The sequence below is a fragment of the Cherax quadricarinatus genome, chromosome 86, assembly GCF_038502225.1.
Source record: "Cherax quadricarinatus isolate ZL_2023a chromosome 86, ASM3850222v1, whole genome shotgun sequence".
Classification (NCBI taxonomy): Eukaryota; Metazoa; Arthropoda; class Malacostraca; order Decapoda; family Parastacidae; genus Cherax; species Cherax quadricarinatus.
Genome location: NC_091377.1, coordinates 12675984 through 12688840, shown reverse-complemented (window position 1 = coordinate 12688840; position 12857 = coordinate 12675984). Strand labels below are relative to the sequence as shown.

Here is a 12857-nt window from a genome sequence, read left to right as displayed (position 1 = left end):
AAAAAAATTACCCTGAACTGTTTATTACAAACTAGAAATCTGTGATTCCCTTCTGTTCTTGAATCATCATTATTATTGATACCAACTTCCCACTTCCATGTATTGAGAAACCCACTAGGAGAGTTCAGAAACTTTTATAAAAGGATAAAAGAATGCATTACATATTTTATACAGCCATTCATAATACTTTCCACATAAAGTAATCTCACTATTCAAGTGTCCAGTGGAAGTTTAGTCATTTCAGAAAAAAGTACCAAAGTACTATACAATACTCTAAGTACATCATCACAAAAACAAAATAACTAATCATTCACATCAGCATTACTAAATGTGTATTACTGTACTTGGACCTGTTTTCTGTCACATATTATAGTTGGCTCACATACATGCTGTTAGTGGTGTGTATTCCTAAGAGGCAACTAAGTATTAGTTTCCCCTGGAGTTACCTGGAGTTTACCTGGAGAGAGTCTTTCCTTCAAAATTTAAATAGTTGAGTTAACACATTTAACTTTATACAGAATTGTCCATTTTTGTTAATTATGTCTCAGTGAATTTAAATCTGGCATAAGAGGAGTCTAGACTTTGAATCATGCCAGGCAAGAGCACTTGACACTTGAAAATCTGTCCCTCAAATATGCATTGATCAATTTCTGGTAACTGCATCTGCTTGCTGCCAGACATAAGATGAAAATTATTAATTTACATCTTATAGCTTTTTCCCAAATCCATATAAATGGGATTTTGATCCATCTAATATGCTGTGAAATACACCCGATGCTGGAATTTCCCTTTAATTTTTATTATTATCACTGCATATAATTCCTCTTGTTAATGATTTTAGCATACTCCAGGTTCTCACTTCCCTCCTACTATTCCCAACAGATTACTACCAACAGTACTGCAGAAATATGTAACAAGATTTAACCAGGTTAATATCAGATTTGCAAATTTAGATTCATTAAGATTCTTAGATCTTTTACACTCTCTGTTATGTTGTGGATCTAGAAAAGAATTTGCAGAGTTTGCTTTTCAGTTGCTGGAGTGTAAATACAGTATAACAGATTTTTTTACTTGTTTGCCATTTACATCACACCTTAAAAAGATGTTTACATGTCAAAAAACCATAACAGAAATTCTGAGTTTTATAAGACTAAATAAATTGGAAAAGGCTCACAGTGAAGTAACTGGCCTTTGTGAATTAATTTCAGGAGTGTACATTACTTTGTGTATAATTTTTGTCCTCAATAAAGATTCCCAAATGTTTCACAAATGTCTCATTCTTCAACCTATTGGTTTCCTAAATCATTTACATCATATATTTTTTTTGTTATGCTCAGATTGAATTACTTCAGCTTCATGAAAAAGCTTAACAGCATCATCTGCTTATCCCAGCATCTTTTCATAATATCACTACAAACTGTGCTTGTTTTCTTAATGTCTCATCACTTCCATACTTAGTTTCTCACTGTTTCTTATTCTTATCTATCCTCAAACTCACTCTTATATACTGTACTTTCTCATCAATCTCATGAGTCACAATTTTTGTACTCCTATTTCTTCAACAGCATTGCCATTCACAATACTAAACCTCTAGATCATCCTACCTGAACAGAAGACTGGAGGTGAAGTGACTTCCCTAACTCCCACCCACACCAGGTAAGGTTAATACTACCAGGAGTAGAAACTAAAACTCAGACCCGAAGAAATATGGAGTTTTACAGCAGCCTGCTAGATGGCAGTGCAGGCGGTGACACACTGTAACAGTCCCTTGGAGTTTGAGCTACCATATGCCCAATTTACTGACTTTTCCCTCACAATCTCACATTATCTCCATAACTACTCTAACTTCAGATCTGTCATGTCTATGCAGCACCAGCATTTTGAACTCCTCCATGAATATAAATTAGACACGTGCAACTCTTGGGTAGCTTTACTGTGGAAATGTTTTGCTATACAGTGGCTTCCTCAGTCCAATACAAAAAAGAACGGTGAAGATCAGAAGGAGTTTGAGGTAATCAGTCTGAGGGACTGATTATCTCAAACTCCTTCTGATCTTCACCATTCTTTTTAGTACTGGACTGGTGAAGCCACTGTGTAGCAAAACATTTCCGTAATAAAGATACTCAAGTGTTGTACATGTGTCTTAATTTATCAACTTGTTGGTTCTCTTAACCATTTATCTACATTCCTTCATGAAAGTCGGGAAACATACTCCTTCCTCAAGTCCCGCAGCTGCATTCCTTTGTATTTTGCCTTTATGATCCAGGTCATTCGTTGATCCAGACCAAGACATGGACTGATGAACCTCAGAACCATTAACAGACATATCCACTAATTACTATACTCTTGCATTGACACAAATCTATTATTAGTTTTCAATTGCAATATACCTTAAATTATTTTTGCCTGATTCCCTCTAAATCTAATTTTTTTTACACAAATTAACCCTTAAATGGTCCAAACGTATATATACGTTTTTTCAACATCTGAAAGTATGTAAAAAATGTAGATCTTTTTTGTTTTACATTTGAAAATGTGTAAAAAAACTTTTATCTACATTTTTTTTTTTATATTTGAAAATATGTAAAAAAAGTAGATCCACTTTTGTAGCACAACGAATTTGAACGTCGATTCGTTTGGACCGTTTAAGGGTTAAACTCATCACATCAGATTCGTATACTGAATCTCACTGACACTGTTTGCATACAATGTCCTCCTCTCTCCACTACCAGTATTTTATTTTTAAGTACTACTGTATTTCCATTAGCTTTCAACTACGTTCTTTAGCATCCATCAGAGATGTCTCAACTATCCTACATATCCAACCCATTCTCGTACCATGAGTGAAAATCGTGTAAATTGGAACATATCATGGAATGAGTGAGGTTTGAACCCATGGCAAGTGAGTCCCAAAACAAACAAGAAGAATGACTAAAATGATTTACTGTGTAAGGAACCTCCCGTATGAAGGTAGACTTAAAGCCTTAAATCTCCACTCTCTGGAGAGGCGTAAAAATGAGGGGAGATATCATTGAGGTGTATAAGTGGATGACGGGCATAAACAAGGGAGACATTAATAAAGTACTGAGGGTGTCGAACCAGGTAAGAACCAGGAATAATGGATTTAAGTTGGATAAATTTAGATTTAGAAAGGACATAGGTAAGTACTGGTTTTCTAACAGAGTTGTGGATGCGTGGAACAGTCTTCCCAGTGGGGTGATAGAGGCTAGGACCTTGGGTAGCTTTAAGAAGAGACTGGACAAATATATGAGTGGGAGGGGCTGGGTTTGATTGGTGTCATGGGGTACGGGAGTTATTTCTTGGGTAGCTTTAGGTAGATGTCGTTTTGATAAGGACCTGCCTCGTATGGGCCAGTAGGCCTTCTGCAGTGTTCCTACATTCTTATGTTCTTATGTTCTTAACTAACTACTGGACCAACTGGCTCTAATAAGATTTATCCTGCTAGGGCCCATGATAACCTCCCTATGGCTGCATGGTTAATACACTGGCCTGCTAATTTTAGCAATTAACATGGCCATATTAATTACTCACCTGTTCTGCAATTTGTTTGCAATTGTGTTATTAAGATTTCATAATTTGAACATTTTCCAGATACACTCAACATCCTTGTATCAAGTAGTGGTCCAGTATCCTTTTGAAACCAATAACCAGAAAATATTTTTCAAATTTTTACTGGGCATAATGTACTCTAGGACTGAATTAGGAAGCTGCCCAATTCTTAAACAAGAAAAACGACTTACTTTACCATGTACACAAAGGCTGTACTTAGCCTATACAACTGGACACTCACTTTGTCAAGTATATCAAGACGGTTTGTTGAAGAAAGAAGCACAACACCTTCTTTGGAGCCAATACCATCCATCTCTACCAAAAGCTGATTCAGTGTTTGTTCCGATTCACCTGATCCACCATCAAAACCACTAAGGTTACTAGCACGCTGCCGGCCAATAGCATCCAGCTCATCAATGTACACAATACATGGTGCACGTTTCTTGGCCTCTTTGAACAAGTCCCTGAAAAAATATATTGAAAAATATATATTTTCAAAAAGAACTGACATGATGCAAGACAAAATGTTTCTCACAATTATATCACATAAATGTTAAACCTAAAACCCAATCTAACTTTATTATTTTTTAAATACATTACCTAACAGAATACTCCATATGACTGAATGTACAACAATGCATGCAACCATATGACCTGTCTTTGTAATACTCACTTGTGCTTTATAGTAATCTGTTTACAATAATGTTTTATCACTGATTTCATCATTGCTTAGTTAATCTTAAGTTAATTTTAAGATAGCCCGTAATGCATAGTATAAGTGGCTTTGGCATGCTGCTCTTATCTGTATTATTTTGTACCTCTGTATGTGTGCTCAAATTGTTAATAAATAAATAAATAAATAAATGGTGTCAAAGTCAAATTCAGTTTTTGCAGAATAGAAAAGTTTCAGCTTTTTTAGCCTTTGTATATAGTGGGAAGCTTTAATCTCCCTAGAATATAATTAATGCTGTAAAGAATTTTTATAGTAGCAAGTTCATGCTTAAGATGATTCTTTACTCTCTTCAAAACAGACAAGCAAAACATGTTTTATTGCTACAAGGAATTAACACTAGATGCAGTTTTGTATATGTACCAATTTTATGGCATATAAGACACACCTTTTTCCCCACAAAAAGTCTTGGAAAATCAGCTTGCACCTTATATGCTCAAGGTCAGGGTCAAGGGTAGGATTTGGGTTATGCTTTAGCATAAAGTAAGAGAGTAATTAACTCTTGAATATTACTGATTTACCGTTATGATACTTCTGTTGTGCACTTTATATGCCAGAAAATACAGTATCTGTGAGCTGCCAGCTTAGTGAGCTCCAGTCTAACCACTGGTGTGTCTTTCACTGCTTTTGTCTAGTGAACTTCAAAACATCCCATTTCTTTATCATTCCACAATGTGTTGAGAATAAAATTTTCCATTTTTTTTAAACAAATTTGTTAGACAGTTTTTGGGTGATTTTACATGTTGTATGAGGCTTCAGTTCTGTGGTATGTTTGTTTACATGTTGTATGATGCTTCAGTTCTGTGGTATGTTTGTTTACATGTTGTATGAGGCTTCAGTTCTGTGGTATGTTCTTTCACATGTTGTATGAGGCTTCAGTTCTGTGGTATGTTCTTTTACATGTTGTATGAGGCTTCAGTTCTGTGGTATGTTTGTTTACATGTTGTATGAGGCTTCAGTTCTGTGGTATGTTCTTTCACATGTTGTATGAGGCTTCAGTTCTGTGGTATGTTCTTTTACATGTTGTATGAGGCTTCAGTTCTGTGGTATGTTTGTTTACATGTTGTATGAGGCTTCAGTTCTGTGGTATGTTCTTTCACATGTTGTATGAGGCTTCAGTTCTGTGGTATGTTCTTTCACATGTTGTATGAGGCTTCAGTTCTGTGGTATGTTCTTGTACATGTTGTATGAGGCTTCAGTTCTGTGGTATGTTTGTTTACATGTTGTATGATGCTTCAGTTCTGTGGTATGTTTGTTTACATGTTGTATGAGGCTTCAGTTCTGTGGTATGTTCTTTCACATGTTGTATGAGGCTTCAGTTCTGTGGTATGTTCTTTTACATGTTGTATGAGGCTTCAGTTCTGTGGTATGTTTGTTTACATGTTGTATGAGGCTTCAGTTCTGTGGTATGTTTGTTTACATGTTGTATGAGGCTACAGTTCTGTGGTATGTTCTTTTACATGTTGTATGAGGCTTTAGTTCTGTAGTATGTTTGTTTACATGTTGTATGAGGCTTTAGTTCTGTAGTATGTTTGTTTACATGTTGTATGAGGCTTTAGTTCTGTAGTATGTTTGTTTACATGTTGTATGAGGCTTCAGTTCTGTGGTAAGTGTTAGTGTTATGTACTGCTCTGGTTAGTTTACTGACTACGTCGCTGTGTAGTGTTCTGCAGATAATTCCCAAGGAGCCAGCCCAATAATCTTTCATCAAATAATTCACAGTTAAGAATTCAATTGTATATTTCTAGGCTGTTAACAGAGGTTTGACAAACTACAGTGCATTGGGTTAGATAGAAATTTTGGTCTGCTGTTCATTTGCTGACTGAATTGGAGGTGAAGTAAAGATAAGATAAAGGTATATCAAAGGAGGCATTTTATGTGCTGTATCTCGGATGCCTCCATGTCAACTTAGGCTTTAATGGTTATATCAATGTACAAAAGAACAACATAGAGGAATGGCTAGTGTGAAAATGTTTGAGAAATGAGAAATGGGAGGCAATAAGGTTAATCTGAGGAAGGGAAGGGTAGCTGTGCTTCTATAACCCTCTAACTGTCCAAACATAGATCTACGTTCACTCACAAAGCGCTCCGAACGTAGATCTACGTTTTTTTACATTCTTTCTTAGGGAGAAAATCAAGCGTGCAAATGTAGATCTACGTTTGGACAGTTTAAGGGTTAAATCAAGAGCTTTTTACCAGCATCAAGGTACTTGACCTTAAAGGATACAGGTACCAGAGGTCAAGCAGTGCTCCCTTTAAATCCTAGCTGTATTCCCAGTCTTGTACAACATGATTTTTAAGATGTACAGGAGGGTCCCACTTACAGCAGGTTAGGTCACGGGCTACTGCTGTAAAGTGAATCATAATCCTTTTTTTACTTTCCAGTTCATATAAAAGCTTTATAACATGTTTACACTACCATATATAAAGTGAGCACTATAGCTAGGCCTATAAATGCTTATACAGTACACACATTACTTTTTTCTTTTTAACACATCAGCCATTTCCTACTGAGGCAGGGTGAGCCAAAAAGAAAGAAAAAACTTTCATCATTCAACACTTTCACCATTATTCTTACATAATCACTGTCTTCACAGAGGCACTCAGATACAACAGTTTAGATGTCACTCCAAACTGCCAATATCTCAAACCTCTCCTTTGAAGTGCAGGCATTGTACTTCCTGCCTCCAGGACTCAAGTTTGGCTAGCCGGTTTCCCTGAATCCCTTCATAAAATATTACCCTGCTCACACTCAAGCAGCGCGTTAGGTCCCAAAAATCATTCAATTCATTCACTCCTATCTAACACACTTGCGCAGGCTTGCTGGAAGTCCAAGCCCCTAGCACACAAAACCTCCTTTACCCCCTCCCTCCAACCTTTTCTAGGATGACCCTTACCCTGCCTTCCTTCCCCTACAGATTTATATGCTCTCTAAGTCATTCTACTTTGCTCCATCCTCTCTAAATGACCAAACTACTTCAACAACCTCTCTTCAGCCCTCTGACTAATATCTTTAGTAACTCCACACCTCCTAATTTCGACACTTGGAAAGGGCTAGTAGCCCTTTTCCCACACAGCTTAGTAAAAAAAGAAGAAAACACATTACATATACTCACCTTAAAATATTTTCATCCTAAGCTTATAGTGAGTGGTGAATATAATTATTTTAAAATAAAGTTGGTAGAATTACCGACAATATGTAAAGTAAAAGGACACAAGTGCAACTAATGTGACATTTATTGTGGCAACGTTTCGCTCTCCAGGAGCTTTATCAAGCCTTGATAAAGCTCCTGGAGAGCGAAACGTTGCCACAATAAATGTCACATTAGTTGCACTTGTGTCCTTTTACTTTACATAATTATTTTAGGAAGTCTGAATAAATGAAGAATGGATATATGTAACTGGAAACTGCTGTATTAGCAAAACTTTGTAAAGCAAAGTGCTATAAAGTGGTGTCTGCCTGTACCTATAATAGTAAAACTCCAGTCACTCACAGGTGTCCTATCCAATCTACCATCAACACACCTATGCATATACCACTAATTAGTACAGACAGGCCCCACTTTACAGCACTTCGCTTTACAGCATTTCGCTGATACAGTGGTTTTCAATTACTATACCCAATTTTCATTTCTTCAGACTTTTTACAATAAATACAGTGGACCCCCGGTTAACGATATTTTTTCACTCCAGAAGTATGTTCAGGTGCCAGTACTGACCGAATTTGTTCCCATAAGGAATATTGTGAAGTAGATTAGTCCATTTCAGACCCCCAAACATACACGTACAAACGCACTTAAATAAATACACTTACATAATTGGTCGCATTCGGAGGTGATCGTTATGCGGGGGTCCACTGTATATTCATTACTCACTATAAGCAAAAGACAAAAATATTTTAAGTAATGTGTGTACTATATATATGCATTTTTTAGACCTAGCTATATTACTCACTTAATATATAATAGTGTAAACATGTTATCAGACTTCCATATGCATTTGAAAGTGAAAAAGGGTCATTCCATGTCAAGAGGACCAATTTTGAAAATCATCCCCACCTGACCATTTCCAATTTCGATAAAATTTTACATGATGGTTGGCATGTATATCAAACTTTGGGAAAATTTTGGTTCATGATATGCAATAGTAGTAATGGTACGGCCTCAAAGTGGAGGCAGGTGAAAATTTCAGCGACCTGTGGCACACAATCAACAATGTTCAGGTTATTGCTGTGTCAGATCTTGAAGAGTAAAAGTTGCGTAAGTGGACATGCCTATATAACTTTTGGAGTGGATTTAAAAAATCACAGTCCTAAAACTTACATGTTTTTACTCTTTTTTACAGTATGAAGCCAAAGTAGGCAAAAAAGAAGTCTGTTGCATAAAATTGAATCTTGAATTCAGCTGCATATATCTCTAAAGGAAAACATTATTATAGTATGACATTATTGTAGCCAGCTACCCAAGTGGATATTGTCACAATCCTAAAATATCAGACTCCAAACATTTTTAGTTCCTGTGCTAATAGTATCTAAAAATGCCTTCACAGACCTCACAATTTGGGTGCAATTCACACTATTTTAACCCTTTCAGGGTTTCGGACGTACTAGTATGGCTTACGCACCAGGGTTTTTGATGTACTAGTACACCTAAATTCTAGTGCCCTCAAATCTAGTGAGAGAAAGCTGGTAGGCCTACATATGAAAGAATGGGTCTAGTGGTCAGTGTGCACAGTATAAAAAAAAATCCTGCAGCACATAGTGCGTAATGAGAAAAAAAAACTTTGATCGTGTTTTTGGATTAAAACAGCGGCTTTGCACTGTATTTTTGTATGGTATTTATTGTCGTATTCTAGTTTCCCTGGTCTCATTTTATAGAATGGAAGAAATATTACAGAAATTAAGATGGTTTTGACTAGTTTTACAATGAAAAGTACCTTGAACTTGAGCTCAAAGTAGCAGAAATGTTCGATTTTTACCAAAGTTCAAAAGTAAACAAATCATGTTAAAGGTCCAATACACATCAACTGGCGAGTCTAATATTCTTTCACAAGTGCGCCAATATTATGTATACCATTTCTACACTAATGCAGTAGTCTGCATAACAGTAAATCTTCTACTTTTTGTGAGAATAAAAAATTCAGAGTGGAAAGCAAAAGAATGTAAGAGGGGCATGGGGACGTGACTAATGAATAAAGGAAATGTTATTTTAGTGCCAGGAATGTCTTTCTTGTTTATTCTGGACCCTATTTGAAAATTGGCATCTTTTGAAATTTGTGTGAAATTGGAAAAATTGCTAAATTCTGACCATTGTATTGGATAGTTGAAATCGGTAAATGGGTGGTTTCTTGTACTCATTCGATAGAAAAAATGGAGTTCTAGCAAAATAGTTATGATTTTTGTTGACTAGTACACCGGAATTGGCCGAAAATAGGGCTCAAAGTGGGCAAAATCGCCGATGCGTAAACATCATTGAGACTGCTAACTTCGCAAGAGCATAATTCCGTAAGTTTCCAATCAAATTTCATACTTTTGGTGTCATTATGATCGGGAAAAGATTCTCTATCTTTTCATAAGAAAAAATATTTTTTTTTTGAAATTTGGGCGACCCTGAGAACAAGTCTGGGAGTGGGTCTGGGGACCCTGAAAGGGTTAAGCAAATTCCATTGTTCCAATCAACCAAATTCTTAGCTATTTGTATATTATGTGTCCCATTCTATCAAATAAGCACAAGAAATCGCCCATTTAGCTATTAGAACTGCCCTATAAAGTGCACAGAAGTTGGTAATTTGGCCAATTTTACACAAAAAATAGAAAATCCAGTTTTAAAAAGAGTTCTGAATAAACAATGTAGACATTACTGGCACTAAAACATTTTCTGTTCATTAATCATGTCACCAGGCCTCTCCTATATTAAACTTGCCATGCATTTCGAATCAAAATCACAAAAAATCAAAGATTTACTCTATTTGTTGGATAATATAACCAGGAATGATTTGTCATGGTTAACAGCACCCCAATATTTGAATCAAACCTATTAAAAAACTATCAAAACACTATGAGTATGGTGAGGCCTTACCTGTCATCAAGAAAATTGGCAAATATCCATTTCTGCTAATTTGAGCCTAGTTTCAAGATGCTTCCAGTCCTGAGACCAACCAAAAATCATCTCTATTTCAATAGTATATCTTTTATTTTATCAAATGATAAAAAAAAACAGCCAATAAAACCATAAAAACCATCCTAAAAAACACCTCAAAATTATTATATCAAACCAAACTTAAGGTCAGAGTTTTGCTTTTCCCATCATGCACTGTATCAGGCAGGATTTTTCTTTTAAACTGTGCATACTCACTGTACAGACTCCTTCTCTCATGTCTAGGCCAAAATTTACTGCTCACAGCTTATATGAGGGAGTTATGCTCAAAATATAGATCTACGTGAGGGACCCTGGCATTAGTAACATAGATCTACTTGATGGCCAGTCAAAGGTTTAATTAAAAGAAAATGCATAATATAAGTTTTCTTCAGATTTTTAACCCAAAGGTTATCCAGCCAGGACAGCCCAAGAAAGTCAGTGCATTATCGAGGATTGTCTGTCTTATTTCCATTGGGGTCCTTGAATCTTGTCCCCCTAGGATGCCACCCACACCAGTCAACTAACACCCAGGTACCTACTTACTGTTAGGTGAACACGGACAGGTGTAAGGAAACATGTCCAATGTTTCCACCCATGCCAGGTACTGAACCACGGACACCCAGTGTGCGAGGCAAGACAGCTGCCAACTGCACTCAATACAGCATGCAATTATGCTCTATTTAGCTAATTTATGCACATTAAATAAAAGTAAATAAGAAGAGAAGAGGGGGCAATGTGGCAGATGTTGCAGGTGTATGGTGTAGGAGGTAGGTTACTGAAAGCAGTGAAGAGTTTTTACGAGGATAGTGAGGCTCAAGTTAGAGTATGTAGGAAAGAGGGAGATTATTTCCCAGTAAAAGTAGGCCTTAGACAAGGATGTGTGATGTCACCGTGGTTGTTTAATATATTTACAGATGGGGTTGTAAGAGAAGTAAATGTGAGGGTCTTGGCAAGAGGCGTAGAGTTAAAAGATAAAGAATCACACATAAAGTGGGAGTTGTCACAGTTGCTCTTTGCTGATGACACTGTGCTCTTGGGAGATTCTGAAGAGAAGTTGCAGAGGTTGGTGGATGAATTTGGTAGGGTATGCAAAAAGATTAGGTGATGAAAGATTGGATATCAGATTGGAGGGAGAGAGTATGGAGGAGGTGAATGTATTCAGATATTTGGGAGTGGATGTGTCAGCGGATGGGTCTATGAAAGATGAGGTGAATCATAGAATTGATGAGGGGAAAAGGGTGAGCAGTGCACTTAGGAGTCTGTGGAGACAAAGAACTTTGTCCTTGGAGGCAAAGAGGGAAATGTATGAGAGTATAGTTTTACCAACGCTCTTATATGGGTGTGAAGCATGGGTGATGAATGTTGCAGCGAGGAGAAGGCTGGAGGCAGTGGAGATGTCATGTCTGAGGGCAATGTGTGGTGTGAATATAATGCAGAGAATTCTTAGTTTGGAAGTTAGGAGGAGGTGCGGGATTACCAAAACTGTTGTCCAGAGGGCTGAGGAAGGGTTGTTGAGGTGGTTCGGACATGTAGAGAGAATGGAGCGAAAGAGAATGACTTCAAGAGTGTATTAGTCTGTAGTGGAAGGAAGGCAGGGTAGGGGTCAGCCTAGGAAAGGTTGGAGGGAGGGGGTAAAGGTGGTTTTGTGTGCGAGGGGCTTGGACTTCCAGCGGGCGTGCGTGAGCGTGTTTGATAGGAGTGAATGGAGACAAATGGTTTTTAATACTTGACGTGCTGTTGGAGCGTGAGCAAAGTAACATTTATGAAGGGATTCAGGGAAACCAGCAGGCTGGACTTGAGTCCTGGAGATGGGAAGTACAGTGCCAGCACTCTGAAGGAGGGGTGTTAATGTTGCAGTTTAAAAACTGTAGTGTAAAGCACCCTTCTGGCAAGACAGTGATGGAGTGAATGATGGTGAAAGTTTTTCTTTTTCGGGCCACCCTGCCTTGGTGGGAATCGGCCAGTTACTTGCTGTTTGGAGTCTTTTCTGAACTATTATTACCTGACTCTTGCTGCACCGAGACCACCAATCATCTCAGTGAACTCGGAACCATTCATGGCCAAGAAAGGAACCTGACCCTCTGTAGCGACAGCCTTGGCCAACAGTGTTTTACCACAGCCAGGAGGACCCAGCAACAATGCACCTTTAGGAACCTGTTATAAAAAACCAAAGTAACATTAGAGGTGGAATAAGAAAGTAATTACTAGAAAGTAGAATTAATACTCTAAGTAGTAGGTTGGTAGACAGCAACTGCCCAGGGAGGTACCGTCCTGTGGTAGTAGGTTGGTAGACAGCAACCACCCAGGGAGGTACTGCCATCCTGTGGTAGTAGGTTGGTAGACAGCAACCACCCAGGGAGTTTTTTTTTTTTTTTTTTTTTTTTTAAACAGGGTTTGACAAGGTTAGGTTAAGGATTTCT

The 12857-nt window shown here is 37.5% G+C and overlaps 1 protein-coding gene across 3 annotated transcripts in view; it reads right to left on the bottom strand.

Moving 5' to 3' along the window:
* Window positions 1-12857, bottom strand: part of Spg7 (SPG7 matrix AAA peptidase subunit, paraplegin) — a 105665-nt gene that overhangs the window by 46196 nt on the left and 46612 nt on the right. For all 3 annotated transcript variants that reach the window (XM_070103645.1, XM_070103646.1, XM_070103647.1), the window contains exons 8-9: window positions 12440-12591; window positions 3812-4034 (exon numbers count right to left, since the gene is read on the bottom strand). In XM_070103645.1, coding sequence (XP_069959746.1) covers window positions 3812-4034; window positions 12440-12591 — 375 coding nt within the window. The remainder of the gene's footprint in view (window positions 1-3811; window positions 4035-12439; window positions 12592-12857) is intronic.